The sequence below is a fragment of the Sinohyriopsis cumingii genome, chromosome 4 (genome assembly GCF_028554795.1).
Source record: "Sinohyriopsis cumingii isolate HCF-2022 chromosome 4, ASM2855479v2, whole genome shotgun sequence".
Lineage (NCBI taxonomy): Eukaryota > Metazoa > Mollusca > Bivalvia > Unionida > Unionidae > Sinohyriopsis > Sinohyriopsis cumingii.
Window position 1 is genome coordinate 8,233,255 of NC_142964.1, and position 20,841 is coordinate 8,254,095.

Genomic DNA, 20,841 nt, shown 5'->3' on the forward strand with positions numbered 1-20,841 from the left:
GGAATGCTTGTGGGAAGACTATAGTGAAGATGCTTTGGTTCATTAACTCGCTGATAGATGAGCAATTCCATAGGTAGCTATTTTTAACATTTTATGGCTTAGTCAAGCAGTACAAATAGATTTATTTCCATTACAACTGAGAAGACGTTTTAGCACTTCATCTTTAAATACTAAAAGCAGACAAAGGTAAAAATCAGGAGAACCCTTTCATTCACAAAATAGTTCAGTTAATCAAAGTCATTTCTGGACAAAGGTTAAGTAAGGATATCAGGGCTAGATCAGGTCAAGTGTTGGGGGAAGTGGTGGTCCAAAATTTAACATGGGCTCAAAGATTGCATGCTACCTGTCTAAAAGTACGAAAATGTATAAGGCCCTTCATTATAACATGGTTTCTGTTATAAAGTCCTTCATTTTAACAAAGTTCCTGTTATAAAAAAGTTATAATAACATGAATCTTGTTAAAAGGCCCTTCATTATAACACAGTTTCTCTTATAAGGTCCTTAATTATAACATATTTCCTTTTATAACAGGTATAATTACACGATTCCTGTTATAATGCCCTTCATTATAACACATTTTCTGTTATAAAAGAGTTATAATAACATGATTCTTGTTACAATACCCTTCATTATAACAGTTTATGTTAAAAGGCCCTTCATTATAACACATTTCCTGTTATAAAAGAGTAATAATATGCCCTGCATTATAACTCACGTATTCTAAAAGGCAAGTATTGTGATTGATCTTTTTTTCTGTTGGTGGTAGTAATGTTATACGTCTAATGTACTTCATTATAAGACAGCTTAAATATGAGGTGGTATAACATTTTTATGATTCCTATGGGCAGCATTATAATGAAGGAATAATATAGTCATTTGTATAAATATTACTCAATTAATAAATTACTGACAGTTAAATGTGCAATACTGAGATATCAAAATTTATGTTAAATCAACAAGAATGTTAGAAACAATCACTGAAATCAAAGAGGACCTAAATTAACACACTTTATATTCTAAATTGACTGTATTCTGTACATGTTCTACTATAACGGTTTCATAACATGCAGAAAATAAATTTATTACGTTAGGCACTAAATACCCAATTATTGTGGTACTTAATTTTTTCTATTTTCTTTTTAAAAAGTCAAACTAATTTGCTAGTATCAAATTTCACAGATATGCTACTTGATGCAAATTTAATTAATTTTGCAAAATAAAAACAATGAAAACAAATAAAGAATAGCTGTTATTGAAAATTGCATCTAGACTTCCCACTGTGAGTTCGTGAAAGTATTGATTAATACAATGCTTAAATGGTCAGTGTATACAGACCTGGACATGCTATCGTTTGGCAATGATTCTCTAAATGACACAATTAACATTGACGTTTTTAAGCAGGTACACCTGTATCTCAGAAGTACTAATCACTTTTGAGCCTACTGATTTAAGGGTAGAATCCAGGAAAGTGAAATCCAAATGTGTGTTTTGTTTAATACCGTTGTCATGGTTTTGAAGTCTTATGTCTCGAAGAATCATATACAAAAATACAGTTAGTTGGATAACAGCTTCATCTACAAAAATTTGGTAATGTGTCAATTTATCAGTGTCTGATTATTTAAATTCTTGTGATACATTAAAGTTATAAATTAATCACATGATCTTGTGTGTAAAAAACATCAAGCAGTGTAATGTAACCAGCAATTGTATAAACAATGTATGTGTTTGCTAATCACTGACAGGGGTGTTAATAATTTATTAAACACGCTGAGATAAAATTGTCCATGCTTTTGACATAATATATGGTTAATATGTTAAGTTTTATTAAGTCTCCATTGTTTACAAATTGTATGTAACAATCATAGCTTGTTGATGGCTGCACAAAAAAAGTTGATTAATTTAAGCTCTGGACAGTATAGGGATCCATCTCTGTCAGAAAAATTCTAAATTCAGTTATCAGCTCATTAGCAGCTACAACATTTTTAAAATATGACTTGTAGTAAATGACTGCATTTCATTTGTTGACCTTAACATATTTAACTGTGAGATGTTAGTTTGTATTCGTTCTACTATTTTACATTATTATGATGACACCATCAAGTAAACGTAGACGAGTAGAGATACTGGCTAGCATATAAAAAGATTTGACAGCACAAAGAAGATCACCCAAAAGCCACTATTCAAGATATTTACTATCATGCATGTACAAGTGTATAAAATGAGGTGAAATGAGTGCAAGTCAACAGATGCATCCATTAATCTATTTCACCCATTACTGATATATATATATATATATATATATATATATATATATATATATATATATATATATATATATATGTATGTATGTATGTATGATATTTGCTTGAAACAAGTGAATAATTGATATATTTCACTGAGTCACTGGATTAAAAACTCTGTATTTTCAAGAGTGGCAAAGCCACAAGTGAAAATACTAGAGTTTTTCACCCGCGAGATGAAATGTATCCATTATTCACTCGTTTCAAGCAAATATTCTTTTCATTTTATGCTCACATACATTGGCTACCTAAAGTTTCTGACACAATGAATTAACAGATTCCTTATGGTAATGTCAGCTGTTTACCATACATGTTCTGCTGTGCTATGTGTACCTGTGCACAAAATAGTTATTTTTTCACCACAGTGAAATATCAATATTATTTTAATTAGAAAATCAAGTAATTCACTGCTTAGCATAAAATATATGTGTATATATATATATATATATATATATATATATATATGTGCATACATACATGTCAACATATATTCAAAACTATTATACTACACATGAAATATGAATAAATATATACATTCAGAAATACCAGTGAAAATTTCAACAACATAAGAACTGTTCACTATTTGTATAGTGTCAATATTGAATAATGCCAAGTAAGTATTTACTGTCAAGCTCAATATAATTTTGAGCTAATCTGATGTATTGCCATTTGTGATTGGATACATTTATGCAATTTGTATCTTTTGTTTTTATGACCTGGAAATTAAAAGAAGACACCATCGCTGTTCTAAGACACCATCAATGTTCTAAGTAAGGAATGGTCCCAGAAAGTTTTCACCACTGTATTTGATTTGTATGACCTACCACATGTCTGTACTTGTTTAAAAAAACATTAAGATATGTATATCGATAGCTGGAATGATCAGTACATCAGTCTAATATGCCTGACTACTTGGGAAACGGTCCTGGAGAATAAAATGTATACACTATAGGCATCCACATTATTGCTAAACGGTTCCATGTTCATATATGCATTAAAAACAGCAATCTAGGCTAACTATATGGTAGGTCCTTCTTGAGGAGATTAGAGTCAACACAATGCTATGTTACTACACATAACACCAGCACCGTAATATGAATTTCTTCACTGGACAAGGATGACGAGTTCCTAAGGTAAAACCACAACATACTGTTTTCTCACGTTTCAGAGCTTAAACAATTAACATGCTCAAAATGTTTCTTGAGAATTGTAAAAGCAATAAAATAAAATAAATTGTGATACTGTTCTGGAATGTTATAGGATATTTAAGCTACCCATTTTTTATCTCATACAAGTGCTACCTGCCATTCAATGGTACATATAAACATTCTTCCACTGCTGTTGTAAAATACTTCATAGATACATTCTATAACTTTCAAGATCATGCTTTCACATAAACCAATGATCTAAATAGTGGTAGTAAACCAGAGTTTATCTTTAGGATCGTCATAGTCATACACAAAATTATAACTTTTGGTTAAAAGACGTTCTCTCTCATTATCATCCACCATACTGTTAACTGAGGTGGAGCTAACAACATTTGGAAGTTTCCTTTCAATTTCATCTTCTGCCCATGGCTGCCTATTCCCAGAAGCAAATATCCCATAGTATATTACTCCACCAAAATGTACAACGGCTGATATCAGAAACAACAATTGCCATTCCTTTAGTGTCTGAAATAAAGAAAATTGTTATATTTTATGAATACGATATGCAGTAAGCCATTGAATAATATGATGGAGCAATAAGAATGCACAGTCTGTATTTATAGGATAGCTCCTTATATGCTATATTTAAGAACGAGCTAATGAAAATTAAGTTTTCAACGTCGAACATTACTAAACAACTTATGGTAGTTGCTGACAAGAACACAATTTCTCTTGCCCAGTAACCCAGCTTATTCCAATTTCTGACTACACAACTTTAAAGCACAACTTCAGACTACTCTGTACACTTTTGTATGGATACATTTTAGTGCTCATGTGTATGAAGATTCAGACCAGACGCATGCAAAAAAAAGCGAAGGGTGGGTTAAACAAATGACAGGTTCTGAAATTTAATATCTGTTAACAGTAAATTTTCATTCCTAGCAGAAGGCAAGGATTGCAGGGATAAATTCAGACCCGACAAGGGGCATTGGTTCTTGTAAAAATATCTAACGGGGGAAATTATCACTGCCTGTAGGAAAATTGGCAAAAACCTAGATAAAGTCTTTCTATTGTGCACAGATGAGGTGCCTCTCCAGCTTAAAGTTTTGTACTTGAGGCTTTTCCTTACTTTAAGGTATTATTATTCAATCGTCATAATCACATTTTACTGGTATATTGCCAGTGCTCAAAGAAATTTTGTTTTTCACAGGCCCTGGACTAGTGACTTAAATAAACTCACAAGCCCTGACTGAAATTCCACAAGCCATACTCCAATTTCCGCATGCCCAAAAGTTCCCCTTTTTCAATATTGTCACACAATCCAGAGCTTCCAACCCTACAGGTTCACAATTAGTGAAAATAGGGATAAATATTAGTGAATTTTGACAAGAATTAGTGAAAAATACCATGACAATAACTCCTTCCACACTGACCTTGAGTACTACATTATATCAAGATCTCAAAATAAAAAGAAAATACTATATATATATATATATATATATATATATATATATATATATATATATATATGCATTTCTATTTATTATGATATTCACAAACTTCTCTTGTTCTTGTGGTTATTTAGCAAGAGATGAAACATTTAACCACCAATCGATATAGGTGCATGGCTCCTCTATCATTACTGCCATAGGTTGCTATAGAAAATAAAGACATTTGCATGCAAAGCACCAAGTTTTCTGTGGTGTTGTCTGACATTGCTTTAACTAGTGCAGCACTTTTGGTTCTTCCACAGGAAAATTTGGAAGTGGTCTTTGAGTCTGGGAATATTTGTCAGAACAAATGTTTAGCATGGTCTACAGCAGATAAAGGTAGATTGTGTTCAACAAGAAAACTCTCAAACAATGCTTCAGCATTGGTAGCTTGCTGGTCTTCTGTCGATGGCTTAAAATATTCCAGTGCTAAAATCTGCTATAAGTTCCTAATTTTCCCAACCTCTATGTGCTTTTTGTTACCAATGTGCTTTTTCACATCATCTCTGACACCATGTCCAATGCTAAACTTTGTGGCACACTGTGTGCAAAACGCATGATGTATATTGGTGTTTGATGGCTGAATGCATGGCCAAATGTTGGTATATTCCAAGCTAAACTTCACTTTTTGTGCAATGCATTTCTTTTTCCTTGGTGGTAAAGACATAATTTCAAGATGCAATGCAAAGCGGTAATTCAAATCAGTGTTGGCAGTGCATGCACCTAGAAAAATTCTGGTTAGGCCCAGCTTTCTTTCAAAAGCATTTGTAAAACTACTCTTATACATATAGATTAAAATACATTAAAATGCTTGCTACCAGGCCAACTGTACCAATCGGCTATAGTTCTACCAATATCATGACTAGCCGTACCAGACCATTTCAGCAGCTGCCGATATCAAGACTAGCAATTAACAGGAAAACAGTTATTTTATTACAAATTTAAAATAATTGAGAATTGGGGAATATGTGATTTTTTTGCATGTGGACTGAATCAGTGAAATGATGTAGAGAGTAGTGAAATTGATGACAAAATCATAAGAGTTGGCAGCTATGCACAATGTTGCATAGCTACAATTCAAATATAAATTCATAGGGTTCAAATAGGTTTGAAGATAATGGAAGTGTCCCTAGTATCCATCACTACTCACAAGGGACTAGGATGATAAATCAGCCACTTCTCCACAATCAAATTGATTTCAGTTTAGGGGCTGATATCACCTTTTCATTAAAACCAGCAAAAGTCTGCAGACACTTTTGCCTGCACACATTGGTGTACATTTTATACACTTACCAGTATTTCCCATGGCTGTGGAGCTACCATCGGCTGAAAGCTTTTTTTTGGTAGCATGTACATTATATTTCCAGAGCAAATTCTATGTTTGTTGACTTGTAAATCCATGTGGGATAGCACAACTCTCTATCCTGTGGCCATTTTGAATTTTGTGCTAGATATAGCTGTTACCAATTACTGGTAAGTGTCTAAAGTGTATGCATGTTTGTTCCAGAATGATTTCCAGGCAGCAAAATTGCACATTTTAATGAACAGGTGCCATTAGGCCCACATATGGTCCATCAGTATCAACACAGATTTGGGGGGGTTGATATATCAGACTAGCTAGGGACTGGATGGTTCTGGTGTTGAAACCTCTCTGCTGGATTCTCATAAAGTGAATCCCGATCAGATCTGAGTTGCAGTATGTCGATGTGTGATTTGTAGTACATGCAAAGAATTAATAGCCCACCCACCCCATGTCTTTATTTTTCACTAGCGTGCTTCACACAGTAAATCTACATCTACCAAGAGAATGATCATGCTTTGCATGCTATATATGCATTAAAATCCAACTTCAAAGAAACATTGCTGCTGTTCACAAACTTGTCAAAAATATAAAAATACATATGGCTTAAATACTCTTATTCATACTGTATAATAACTTTTGTTCTTGTACATGTATCTAGCATTTCAAAATGGGTTGTTCCACTTCCTGATTCTACCTATGTAAATTAGCACAATGGGCTCACCCACTGCAGCCTTCAAACATATCTCACTAGCAATCGTCAACCAATTAAGTAATATGTGAAATGATAGTTAATACATGACCTTCCTCTCTTTAACTGCCACTATTTAAACTGCCCAAGGGATAGTTTTACATCAGATCCAATCATGATAGTTTACGTTTATACATGCTACATGTAACAGGCATATACTGAAAGTGTTTTTGTTTTCTTTAAAGGTTTTTAATTATTTTTTTATATTAAGATTACTGAAAGCTGTGTTTTCTCAAAAGTCAGGAGATATGGGAGTACAAAATCATATTTTCAGCATGACATGCTATGCTTCAATTAGATTTAACATCAGATCTCAATCCATCTGGTCAGCCTGTATGAAAACTTCTGCCCTGACTTTAACCAGATTCCAGGTGGAATTTTAAAGCAGATTTCACCTAAATCCTAGATTCCACTTATTATAAATTTTAGGTGGATTCAGGGTGGAAAATGGCCCAAAATATGCAAATTACTCCATCTATTACTAGGAGGAATCTTTTCATTCCGCATACTAGGTGGAATTTGTTGATTCTGTCTACTAGGCGGTATCTGTTTATTCTGCTTATTTAACATAGATTCCCCTTATTATCACTTTTAGGCAGTTTCAGGGTGGAATATAGCTCGAAATATGTGAATTACTCTGTCTGTTACTAGGCAGAATCTTTACTTCTGCCTAATTAGATGGAAATACCTGCAGAAACCCCATCCAATAATGAAAATGTCAAGGCAGATTTCAGACAGGTTTTTTAAGCGCTTTCTGCCTAAACCATACAAAGTATACTTCAGATTTATATTAAACTGTCCAATGATTCTTAGACATTATTGGGAATCAATGATAAATATTCACAATAAATTTTTTAATGGATTATAAATTTTACATTGACAGACATAAAATAAGATTTAGGTTTTTCTTGTCCTCATTTTCTTTTTTATAACGAAGACCTAAACCATCATGGCATCACTTAAATCTTTTTCATTTCACTTTAAAGTTTGGTGAAATTTCACAAATATTTTGATTAAAACCTTCATTGAAACTGGTGAGATCTCACTAAAATTTTGATCATTATGTAGTATTTTACTGAAGTTTCAGTACTTTTTCAGACATTTCGGAAGGTTTCAAATAAATAATGGATATGAATTAAACAGGACTTTATTAACCAAGGTGATATTTAAGAGTGCATTAAAAAAAAAATACAGATGTTGTAATTATATGACATCCAAGGCAAGAAATATGGGAGTTAATAACAATAATAATAATAACAATAAAGACTTTATTTAGAGAAGGTAACTCAATTTGTTACAGCACTAATCTACCTTGAGGCCTTCTATCTGTGATGTACAACATATACAGTATATACATGTACAATATGATGTGAAGAACCTGGCTTGACACTAAATAATTAAGTGATTTTAAAAATCAAAGTATCAAGGCTGGAACATATTCACAGGCATCTGTGAACACACAAACATGTATAAAATATAAAATATCATCCTGTATTGAAAAAATTCAACTGTGAAAATGATGCAAAATTACAGAAAAGCAGACAGTAATTATTGTACAAGAACTGTTCAATTGTCTAAAGATTTCATCCATTTGAGACATTGATTATGAAAAGAAGAAATACTAGGAGCCTGCCTTATGTCATTTGTACTGTAGACTTGATTTTTGATTGTTCAAACTATGATGCTGTTGTGGTCTCTTGAATTAATCCTTGTTCCATAAGCAGCTGTGTCAAACGTTTATCATGATATAATTATTCTTATTTTACACTGAACTGTAACACACCTAGAATAATTTGATAATATATATAATAATGCCTCATGATATTGAAAGATGATTCTACTTTTTGGCCAAGAAAATTCCGCAAAACTCTGACCATCTTTGATAGACATGGGCATCTGGCAACAATTCCCACCAGTGATCTATACGTTGTCCCTCCTTAAATTCTTAAGTTAATCAGTTTGGAGTTATATATCTTCAAAATCACCCTGGTTCAATTCCTTGTCCTATTTAGCACATTAGCTGCTACTGTAAAGCTCTTTATGGCACAAAAAGCAAAATGCTAATCCTGGCATTCAGTTTTGATATAGACTGATCAATTATGTTCCCATCGACTTTGCATTCAAGCTATTCTCATTGCTGCACATTTTTCAAATGGTTATTCAATCTTGTAACTGACTCATAAATTCGCATCGCCATGTTTAGCAAACATGCTCATTCCCATCAGTTTTCGTTATGCAACAATTCATTGGGCAAGTAAAAGATTTTGACCAATCAGAAAGCTCTTTAGAGCGATCATCTGTTAAACAATAAATGGAACACGTACTTATTAGAAAGCCCATTGTGGAATGGGACCGGATAGAGCATTATTTTAAAAAAATGTTTTGGAGAGATATTAAAAAAGGGTCTATATCAAGGAAAATCAGATTCAGGTCAGGAGAAAAGCGAAATTCTGTTTTAAAACGGAAAACAAGATAAAAACTTGTTTGAGGGCAGTTAAATCCAATTGAAGTTAAATGAAACTACAACAAAAACAACAAATTTGAAAAAGAAATAAAACAAGGAAAGATGTGGAAAGAAGTTATAAATTGTGTCCAAAAAAAACAATAAAATTACTGCTATCAGAAACAGGAAATATAAATGCGGCTGAAAATCATTCAAACTGTACGAGAAACAATAAATTTTATCATATTTTATAGATATTTTTATTGAAATGTCAGTGATATTACAATCACAAAGTATCACTATATTTTCACTCATTTAACTTTACAGACACACAAAAGCCAAGTCCTAATTCTGCCATATTTAACTGATGTAAATGACTAAGTTCTTCATTCTGCCAAGATGTTGGTTAGAAAATAAACTAAGTCCAGATTCCTCCTTTCATATAATATATGCCAGTGACTAAGTTCATAATTCTACTGAGATGGTGGGTAGAAAATCAACCAAGTCCAAACTTATGCCGAAAGATGTAATATATAGCAGGAATTTTGACAAAAGTCCATCTCAGAGTTAGATGGACTCTAGATGGATTTGTCTTTGGCTTCTCCAATTTTACATGTCCGCCTTTGCATTAGCCAGATTTTAAACATTTTAGGCAGATTCCGCCAGGTGTCTGTTTAAGTTCCAGGTGGAATCCACCTAACTATTTTGTACGGGTGACCTGATTTAGATTACAGGGGCTTGTATCGCTGCTTACGATTTAACTGTCAGTCATACATACAGTATAAAATAATATACTACTGACAGTTAAACTGTAAGCAATGATAAAAGCCCTTGTGATTTAGATTGAGATATGTCCGGTATGTCAACACTGTGAAAATACATTTACACATTTCATCAGTGCTATCAAAGTTTCCTCAGGCAAATAAAAATTTTTTGACAAGCCTGATGGGCACTTTGTTTAGAATACAGCTTGTAATTCAGTACTGACCATTTGGGATATCACCATAAGTACCTTTACTGCCCAATATTTATTTGAAGTTCTATCTTTAGGACTTTTGTGTCAATAGATCGAACTAGCTCAGTCTGTACATGAAGCCAGCTAGAGTCCACTTCATATGCATGCTCTAAAGATGGGACTTTCTGCAGGACATGCTAACACAGCCTTCAAGATACTTCAACTGAATTTATTGACTTGTCAAATGACAATTTAATAATTTGTGTACAGAATTATGCATCCTCTAACAGTTAGAAACACTTTTTTCAGGACAGTGACTTCGTTCTTTTTCCTGGACAGTGACTTTGCTTTGTGCACGACTAGTTCAGTTTACTACATCTGTAATATCCTTCATTCTGATCTGCATACTTAAAATGTATGATCATTTGTTCGTTTTTTTACATTTGCAATGTTTTCCTTCTGTGCAGTCATCACCTTGTCTGGTGAGCTGTGATTAACTGCTGCAGGTCATCTTCCTTCTTTCCTTCTGGGGGTACACAGAGAGCAGTGTCTAACTCCTGTCTTTTTTGGTCAATGTCTAAGCCCCAAATCTTAACCATGTTAACTTTATAAAGTCCATAAAGTATCCAATTTTAACCAATTTATGTTAAAATGTTGTTGTTTTTAAAACCATGCCATTATAATAGTAACTGGCTTGCTATGCCTTTACTTAATTATGTTATTATTGCATCCTTAATTCTGTTTTATACTAATATACAATGAAAATTGCTTAAAGTGGCCTCCTGTTATTATTGCATCCTTAATTCTGTTTTATATTAATATACACTGAAAATTGCTTAAAGTGGCCTCCTGTTATTATTTCATCCTTAATTCTGTTTTATATTAATATACACTGAAAATTGCTTAAAGTGGCCTCCTGTTATTATTTCATCCTTAATTCTGTTTTATATTAATATACACTGAAAATTGCTTAAAGTGGCCTCCTGTTATTATTGCATCCTTAATTCTGTTTTATATTAATATACACTGAAAATTGCTTAAAGTGGCCTCCTGTTATTATTTCATCCTTAATTCTGTTTTATATTAATATACAATGAAAATCTCTGAAAGTGGCCTCCTGTTATTATTGCATCCTTAATTCTGTTTTATATTAATATGCACTGAAAATTGCTTAAAGTGGCCTCCTGTTATTATTTCATCCTTAATTCTGTTTTATATTAATATACAATGAAAATCGCTTAAAGTGGCCTCCTGTTATTATTGCATCCTTAATTCTGTTTTATACTAATATACAATGAAAATTGCTTAAAGTGGCCTCCTGTTATTATTGCATCCTTAATTCTGTTTTATATTAATATACAGTGAAAATTGCTTAAAGTGGCCTCCTGTTATTATTTCATCCTTAATTCTGTTTTATATTAATATACAATGAAAATCGCTTAAAGTGGCCTCCTGTTATTATTGCATCCTTAATTCTGTTTTATATTAATATACAATGAAAATTGCTTAAAGTGGCCTCCTGTTATTATTTCATCCTTAATTCTGTTTTATATTAATATACAATGAAAATTGCTTAAAGTGGCCTCCTGTTATTATTGCATCCTTAATTCTGTTTTATATTAATATACAATGAAAATTGCTTAAAGTGGCCTCCTGTTATTATTGCATCCTTAATTCTGTTTTATATTAATATGCACTGAAAATTGCTTAAAGTGGCCTCCTGTTATTATTTCATCCTTAATTCTGTTTTATATTAATATACAATGAAAATTGCTTAAAGTGGCCTCCTGTTATTATTGCATCCTTAATTCTGTTTTATACTAATATACAATGAAAATTGCTTAAAGTGGCCTCTTGTTATTATTGCATCCTTAATTCTGTTTTATATTAATATACAGTGAAAATTGCTTAAAGTGGCCTCCTGTTATTATTTCATCCTTAATTCTGTTTTATATTAATATACAATGAAAATCGCTTAAAGTGGCCTCCTGTTATTATTGCATCCTTAATTCTGTTTTATATTAATATACAATGAAAATTGCTTAAAGTGGCCTCCTGTTATTATTGCATCCTTAATTCTGTTTTATACTAATATACAATGAAAATTGCTTAAAGTGGCCTCCTGTTATTATTGCATCCTTAATTCTGTTTTATATTAATATGCACTGAAAATTGCTTAAAGTGGCCTCCTGTTATTATTTCATCCTTAATTCTGTTTTATATTAATATACAATGAAAATCGCTTAAAGTGGCCTCCTGTTATTATTTCATCCTTAATTCTGTTTTATATTAATATACAATGAAAATCGCTTAAAGTGGCCTCCTGTTATTATTTCATCCTTAATTCTGTTTTATATTAATATACAATGAAAATCGCTTAAAGTGGCCTCCTGTTATTATTGCATCCTTAATTCTGTTTTATACTAATATACAATGAAAATTGCTTAAAGTGGCCTCCTGTTATTATTGCATCCTTAATTCTGTTTTATATTAATATACAGTGAAAATTGCTTAAAGTGGCCTCCTGTTATTATTTCATCCTTAATTCTGTTTTATATTAATATACAATGAAAATCGCTTAAAGTGGCCTCCTGTTATTATTGCATCCTTAATTCTGTTTTATATTAATATACAATGAAAATCGCTTAAAGTGGCCTCCTGTTATTATTGCATCCTTAATTCTGTTTTATACTAATATACAATGAAAATCGCTTAAAGTGGCCTCCTGTTATTATTGCATCCTTAATTCTGTTTTATACTAATATACAATGAAAATTGCTTAAAGTGGCCTCCTGTTATTATTGCATCCTTAATTCTGTTTTATATTAATATACAATGAAAATTGCTTAAAGTGGCCTCCTGTTATTATTGCATCCTTAATTCTGTTTTATACTAATATACAGTGAAAATTGCTTAAAGTGGCCTCCTGTTATTATTGCATCCTTAATTCTGTTTTATATTAATATACAGTGAAAATTGCTTAAAGTGGCCTCCTGTTATTATTTCATCCTTAATTCTGTTTTATATTAATATACAATGAAAATCGCTTAAAGTGGCCTCCTGTTATTATTGCATCCTTAATTCTGTTTTATATTAATATACAATGAAAATCGCTTAAAGTGGCCTCCTGTTATTATTGCATCCTTAATTCTGTTTTATACTAATATACAATGAAAATTGCTTAAAGTGGCCTCCTGTTATTATTGCATCCTTAATTCTGTTTTATATTAATATACAATGAAAATTGCTTAAAGTGGCCTCCTGTTATTATTGCATCCTTAATTCTGTTTTATACTAATATACAGTGAAAATTGCTTAAAGTGGCCTCCTGTTATTATTGCATCCTTAATTCTGTTTTATACTAATATACAGTGAAAATTGCTTAAAGTGGCCTCCTGTTATTATTGCATCCTTAATTCTGTTTTATATTAATATACAGTGAAAATTGCTTAAAGTGGCCTCCTGTTATTATTTCATCCTTAATTCTGTTTTATATTAATATACAATGAAAATCGCTTAAAGTGGCCTCCTGTTATTATTGCATCCTTAATTCTGTTTTATATTAATATGCACTGAAAATTGCTTAAAGTGGCCTCCTGTTATTATTTCATCCTTAATTCTGTTTTATATTAATATACACTGAAAATTGCTTAAAGTGGCCTCCTGTTATTATTTCATCCTTAATTCTGTTTTATATTAATATACAATGAAAATCGCTTAAAGTGGCCTCCTGTTATTATTGCATCCTTAATTCTGTTTTATATTAATATGCACTGAAAATCGCTTAAAGTGGCCTCCTGTTATTATTGCATCCTTAATTCTGTTTTATATTAATATGCACTGAAAATCGCTTAAAGTGGCCTCCTGTTATTATTTCATCCTTAATTCTGTTTTATATTAATATACACTGAAAATTGCTTAAAGTGGCCTCCTGTTATTATTTCATCCTTAATTCTGTTTTATATTAATATACAATGAAAATCGCTTAAAGTGGCCTCCTGTTATTATTGCACCCTTAATTCTGTTTTATATTAATATACAATGAAAATCGCTTAAAGTGGCCTCCTGTTATTATTGCAACCTTAATTCTAAAATATGTTCTACTCTGTATATCTACTTGCAAGTTTGAGAGTATGGCCATTATGAGTTTTTAAGTCCATCTATTCTAAACATGCAGTTTCATTCACTAATTATATTATCTGACTCCATGGTCTTACTGTCCTTCCACTCTATTCACAAACACTGATTCACAAAATTACTGTAGTTCATTAAATTCTGGTGGATTCCTTTTACAAATATATGCATTGCTATTTTGAGTATTACTGGCTACACTTACCCCATTATGGGTCAGCTGTGAACCTAGCAATGTGCTAATGATGGCCCCTGATGCCCCCAAGCGTGCTATCCCAGTCAAAACACTGGCATATTGTGGGGACAGGTCCAAAGGATTCACCTGGTAACCTGCAGTAGCAAAATAATGCATTTATTATTATTATTATTATTATTATTATTCTATCATATAAGAAAGCAGTCATTAGTGTTATGAGTCTATGCTCTTAAAATAAGTAACAGAAAAGAATGAAGACAACAAACTTTAAAATTTAACAAATAATTAATTTCCATTGAATATAATGTTAAAAAAAGAGAAAAAGGACTTACGGTATTACAAATTAAATCCAAAAATGATCCAAGAATTAAAAACACAAGTCCTAGTAATAAACAGTCCTGAATGAAACTGAGTTCAAGTCCTGATGAGATCAAAGGCGATGATGTCTGTTATAGTTAGCAAAGTGCTGATGTGTCAACAGTCTCTTGTTAAGTCACAGAAATATTATTCCAGGTTTGAATTCAGTATAAATTCCAGTGAATGTCTTGTTCCAAGAATTTTGGTTCAGTACTTTTATATTTCCAGAGAAAATAATCACTTGAATTCAATAATATGAAGAAAACAAAATTCAGTCCAAACTGGTCACAACATAACACAACTTATAGTTCTAAATGCTAAAGCATGACTGGTAAAATCTTGACAGTCACAATATAATATAGTTCTCTCTGACCTCTGGTCACAAATTTGCATTTTCAAAAAACAACTATTACCTAATGGAAAATAACTTTCTAGCATGATTTAATGAGCCTTGTTTATTTAAAATTTAATACCCTATAAAGTTCTCTTTGGAATCCCCAAAACCCTGACTCAAATCAACATGTTTACTTGAATAATAATTTGGTCAATGAGCTCATGCCCATAGAGGATAATGAAGCTATTATTAGTTGTTTACATCAATGAAATAAAAAAATACAAAATAAGTCAATCAGGTCAAACAAAACTGAATTCAGTTTTGGACAAGGTCAAGTCCAGTAAACCATGTTACATTATAATAACATGTAATGGAATTTAAGAAAATTAAAACTAACAAACAAACAATTAAGTTAAATATACATTACATTAGGCTTAGTGTTCTTCTTACATAATGTCAATATAGAAAGAGATCCCACTACAAGAAGACCATCCAATACTTGAAAAACCACAGAAAACACAACATTTCAACCATAAAAGTTTGAAGAAAAATATAAATGTTGTCAACAACATTGAAATTAGGAGTTCTGAAGAGGCTACTTAATTCAGCAATTATATATATATATATATATATATATATATATATATATATATATATATATATATATATATATATAAAGAATTACTTCTTCTTTGCCATATGTTTTGAATTGAAAGGAACTAGAAACATCAAGAGTGTTATGCCAATTTATAATGTTCTGGATGCTTATAAATGGTTAACTTGAGTACATTGATGAGTATGAGCTAGCCTTCAGTGAACTCTTTCGTTGGTAATCAATAGTGTACTTTTCTCTTACTGCATTAATGACTCAGGAAAAGGGCAACTTATATAGCATAAATTGGTCAAAACACATCCTGAAGAAAACAAAGGTTTTTATTGAAAATACAGTAACAAATTGATTAGCTCTCATCTCACACACCCATAAAACAGATTTTGCAAATTAAAGTAGGAAATAAAATGTTTCCCTTCAAAACTTCCATTATGTGTATGATAGCTATTATTTTTACATGATACAAAAAATGCAAATTCCAACTTTTAATAATTGCAGCCACCATCAGGACCTGCCCAAGGGTTTTTGGTGACCTAGTTCACCAATATGGTTGGGCTGGCAAACCCATATAGGTGAACTAGAGCATCAAAAACTCTTGGGCAGGCCCTGGGTACCACATGTACTACTTACCCGATATTGCCAGACCACTGATGGCGACACCCACTGACAGTAGAATAATGGCCACTTTCCAGTCACTGATAAAATAAAGGCCAAGTATACATCCCGCCTCCACTCCAAACCCTGAAGCAATGAATAAAAAATGTGTTCGGTGACCTCTCAACTCCTGTACAATGATCACCCCATGGCTATCACGGCAGATCAAGATCTGCCATCCCATAATGCACTTGTAGTTGAGGATCTTCACAGTTTGCTTAGAGACAGCAAAAGACCAAATAGTGAAGACCCTGATTTTCCAACAGATTATGTTACAGCTGACACTGCTATATGATTTTGCAGATGAGTGCATTATATATGAGGCAAGATGATATAATATATTTGAGGCATGATGGTATACCATACATGAGTCATGATGTTACATTATGAATGAGTGATGATGGTATATTATACATTAGTTATGATGTTATACTATGAATGAGTGATGATGGTATATTATACATAAGTTATGATGTTATACTATGAATGAGTGATGATGGTATATTATACATTAGTTATGATGTTATACTATGAATGAGTGATGATGGTATATTATACATAAGTTATGATGTTATACTATGAATGAGTGATGATGGTATATTATACATAAGTTATGATGTTATACTATGAATGAGTGATGATGGTATATTATACACAAGTGGATATGGTATATTATACACATATCATTATAATATATTATACACAAATCAATATGGTATATTATACACAAGTCATGATCGTATATCATACATGAGTCAAAATGGTATATTATACACAAGTCATGATTGCATATTACACATGAGTCAAAATGGTATATTATACACAAGTCACGATTGTATATTATAAATAAGTTGTCACATTATAAGTACGCAACAATAGCCAAATTGTAACATGTATATGCTAGACCCTGAGGCTAATTATTCGCTTCATAAATGTTGCGAGGTAAGCTGACATCAAAAAGACAGAGGGGAGAAGCCAGTTGTGTATAACATGGCCATAGGAACTTGTTACTGGTGCCTTATTCTGCTGAATGCGATTCACAGGTAAGTGGCATAAATTGCCGGTGTTGGCTCAAAGGAAATCAAGTGGGGGCTCATAAATCCACCCTTGACAGACTGTCGGGGAGGGGGCAATGTCTGTTAATTATGTAGACCATGGGTGAATCGACATCCACTCGGAATTGAGCAAGGCGTGGCCACCATTGGAATCGCAAGTTTAAATCTAGTGTCTTGAAACTAAACGTCAGTAGTCGCTAAACCATCTTGCGGGAATTACATAAGGAAGTTCTAAGCTACTCCGACATCATTCGAAATTGATGGGAAACATTGTTATTCATGGAATTACAAAGGAGCTTCAGAAAGGTCAGTGACTTATTTGCTCGATTGTCACAATCTATTACGGCAAGGTAATTGTACTTTAATTATGTGCAGTATATATACTTCATTACTAGAATCATTAGTTCTTAGAATTACCATTTGTAGGGTTTGATTCATTTATAGTGTTTTACATTAATATTTTGAGATATGAGCAATGTTTATGTAAAGAATTAATATTGTAATTCACTATTTGATTAATTCGTAGTAACCTCGTTTATTTATTCATGTGATATTCTAGATTTGCAAATGTTGAATTGAATTATAACTTTGTATAATGGTTGCAGTGTGCAACATTAGTTAATATGAGTATTTGACTATTTGTGTATACTTTGTAGGAGTATAATGTATAAGGATATATCAGTGCATGGATATGTGGATATCAGTGTACACTTTGTAGAAGTGTAATGTACAGAAATGCGTCTGATTACGTGATATTGTTCTGTATAATAAGATTGAGAATCTATATATACCGATGTGATGAAATCTATTGATATATGCATGATAAGCAGTTGATAATGTGTATACCATACCAGAAAGTATGGGTATTTCGATGTGCGTGAATGCGTGACCAAAGAAGGTAATGGCTTATCTGATGATAGATTGTTGTTTAGTGTGAGACTAGATAGTTAGAGGAATATACTAATGTCCTTCTGTGTGTTCAGACAGGAAGCTTTTAGGGACCGGAAGAACTGTAGGAGACAGAGAAGGGAAATACCCTGGTACAGTTGGTCCCGAGTCTCTGGGAGACAAGAAAATGAGAGAACGGAAGTGGAGGACGTGAAGAGTGAAGGACGTGGTTGCTGGACTGAAGGTGTACTGGATACCAGTCAAGAAATACTACAGATCAAGAGATGAGTAGAAACACAGGACAGGAGGAAAATCTATCACACTAAGTCAGATGATGAAATAGGCCATCACTTGGTTGAGGGAAAGACAAGTGATATGGTTTGAATATTGAATTTCAATTGAGGAAGGATTATCTGTAATTGAACAGCATTAAATTTGTTGTTTATTTGAATTTCACCTTTTGTGTATTCAGTAATTTAACTGTCTGCATCGCTGACTGGGGGCTCAGAGCTTTGCATCTCTATCACTACTTCAATTTCTAACAAAAACAAGCCAGGGTGGGTCTTCTGTAATAATTAAAGATAATACTGGGAGCACCCCACCCCAACCTAAGGTAGTCAACGAGAGCCCCTATACATAAGTCATGGTGGTATATTATACACAAGTTATGATGGTATATTATACACAAGTCATGATGGTATATTATACATGAGTCAATATGTATAGTATACATAAGTCAATATGGTGTAATATATACAAGTCATAATGGTATATTATACACAAGTCATGACAGTATAACACACACAAGTTATGATGGTACATCATACACAAGCCATGATGGCATATCATACATGAGTTATGATGGCACATCATACATGAGTTATGATGGCATATCATACATGAGTTATGACAGTATATCAGACATGACTCAACTCATGATGGTATATCACACACAAGTCATAATAGGATATCATCCATGAGGCAAGATATACAAACGTTACATAGCATTCACAGCCAGAATCTACACTCTTCACCAAAGAATCTTCCTAGTTTCAAAATGCTGGCCAGTACTGGACCAAGAAACTGTTTCATAAAATATTTATTTGTGTAATGTTTCAAAATGACAAAGGTATTTGTTATAGATTTTTTATTTCAAATAATCCTAAAAATCTAAATATGGCAATATTAAAATTTACATAGAAGCCAATTCCATGCTAAACCTGAGAAATATCTCTAAAACTATATAATGCATTCAACTTATTCTTTCTTGATACTCCTTTATATTTTGAATGAAGACAATAATGAACTATCTAAAATATAAATGGCCTTTATGGCAGCAAAATAACATGATCTTACCAATACATTGAGCAAGTTTTCGTGCCACAGTGGTGCTGATTATCCGCCCCTTGATGAGATGGTCAAACATGAAGCCACCAAAGACCACCACGATAGTCATTAAAATGTGGGGAATAGATGAAAACAGGCCAATCTAGAAAACAATATATATATATATATATATATATAGAGAGAGAGAGAGAGAGAGAGAGAGAGAGAGAGAGAGAGAGATGAAATAACGACAAAGCAAATTCCATTAATGTAAACATTTCAGGTATCACACTCCTCCACTCTAATAAGAATTTGAACTGTAAAAAATGAAGCTAATCATATATGATTTTCCATCTCAGAATGTCATTTTCAACTATTTATTAAAGAATCATTATACTATATGATACATTGACAAAAGTAGCATTCAAGTAGGTATTAAATGCAAACTTTATAATAAAGGCATCCCAATATTTTAAATATGGAGCTGATAGATTGATCAATGGAATTAAAGTTAGTTATTATGCATAATAGTAACATTCTCCATGGACTGCCACATATTAGGAGTGTATTCTTTGAACTGTGGAAAAACTGATAGATTCTGTTATATTACATCTTTGGGGCCATCCATAAATGACGTCACGCGATTTTGGCTGATTTTTTACCCCTACACCCCCCCGCCCCGTCACACATTTTTTTAACAAATTCCTTCCCCTTGTCACATGTTGTCCCCCCCCCCCCGTGTGTGACATCATTTATGGACAGTCCCTTTTCACGGCAAAGTTATGCCTCATATTGACATCAGATCCTTGTTAACAAAATTCTAGTGTCCCATTTTGACTTTTTCAGTTTGATATTTACAGTTTTCATATTTTTTGCATTTGATTAATTTGCAGCGTATCCACC

General features: G+C 32.4%; 1 protein-coding gene across 4 annotated transcripts in view; it reads right to left on the bottom strand.

Moving 5' to 3' along the window:
• Window positions 1–811: 811 nt before the first annotated feature.
• Window positions 812–20,841, bottom strand: part of LOC149800586 (vesicular glutamate transporter 1-like) — an 81,651-nt gene continuing 61,621 nt past the window's right edge. For all 4 annotated transcript variants that reach the window (XM_089954544.1, XM_089954545.1, XM_089954543.1 and 1 more), the window contains exons 9-12: window positions 19,969–20,101; window positions 16,646–16,756; window positions 14,724–14,848; window positions 812–3,973 (exon numbers count right to left, since the gene is read on the bottom strand). In XM_089954544.1, the coding sequence (XP_089810670.1) occupies window positions 3,707–3,973; window positions 14,724–14,848; window positions 16,646–16,756; window positions 19,969–20,101 (636 nt within the window). In that variant the 3' untranslated portion in view covers window positions 812–3,706. The remainder of the gene's footprint in view (window positions 3,974–14,723; window positions 14,849–16,645; window positions 16,757–19,968; window positions 20,102–20,841) is intronic.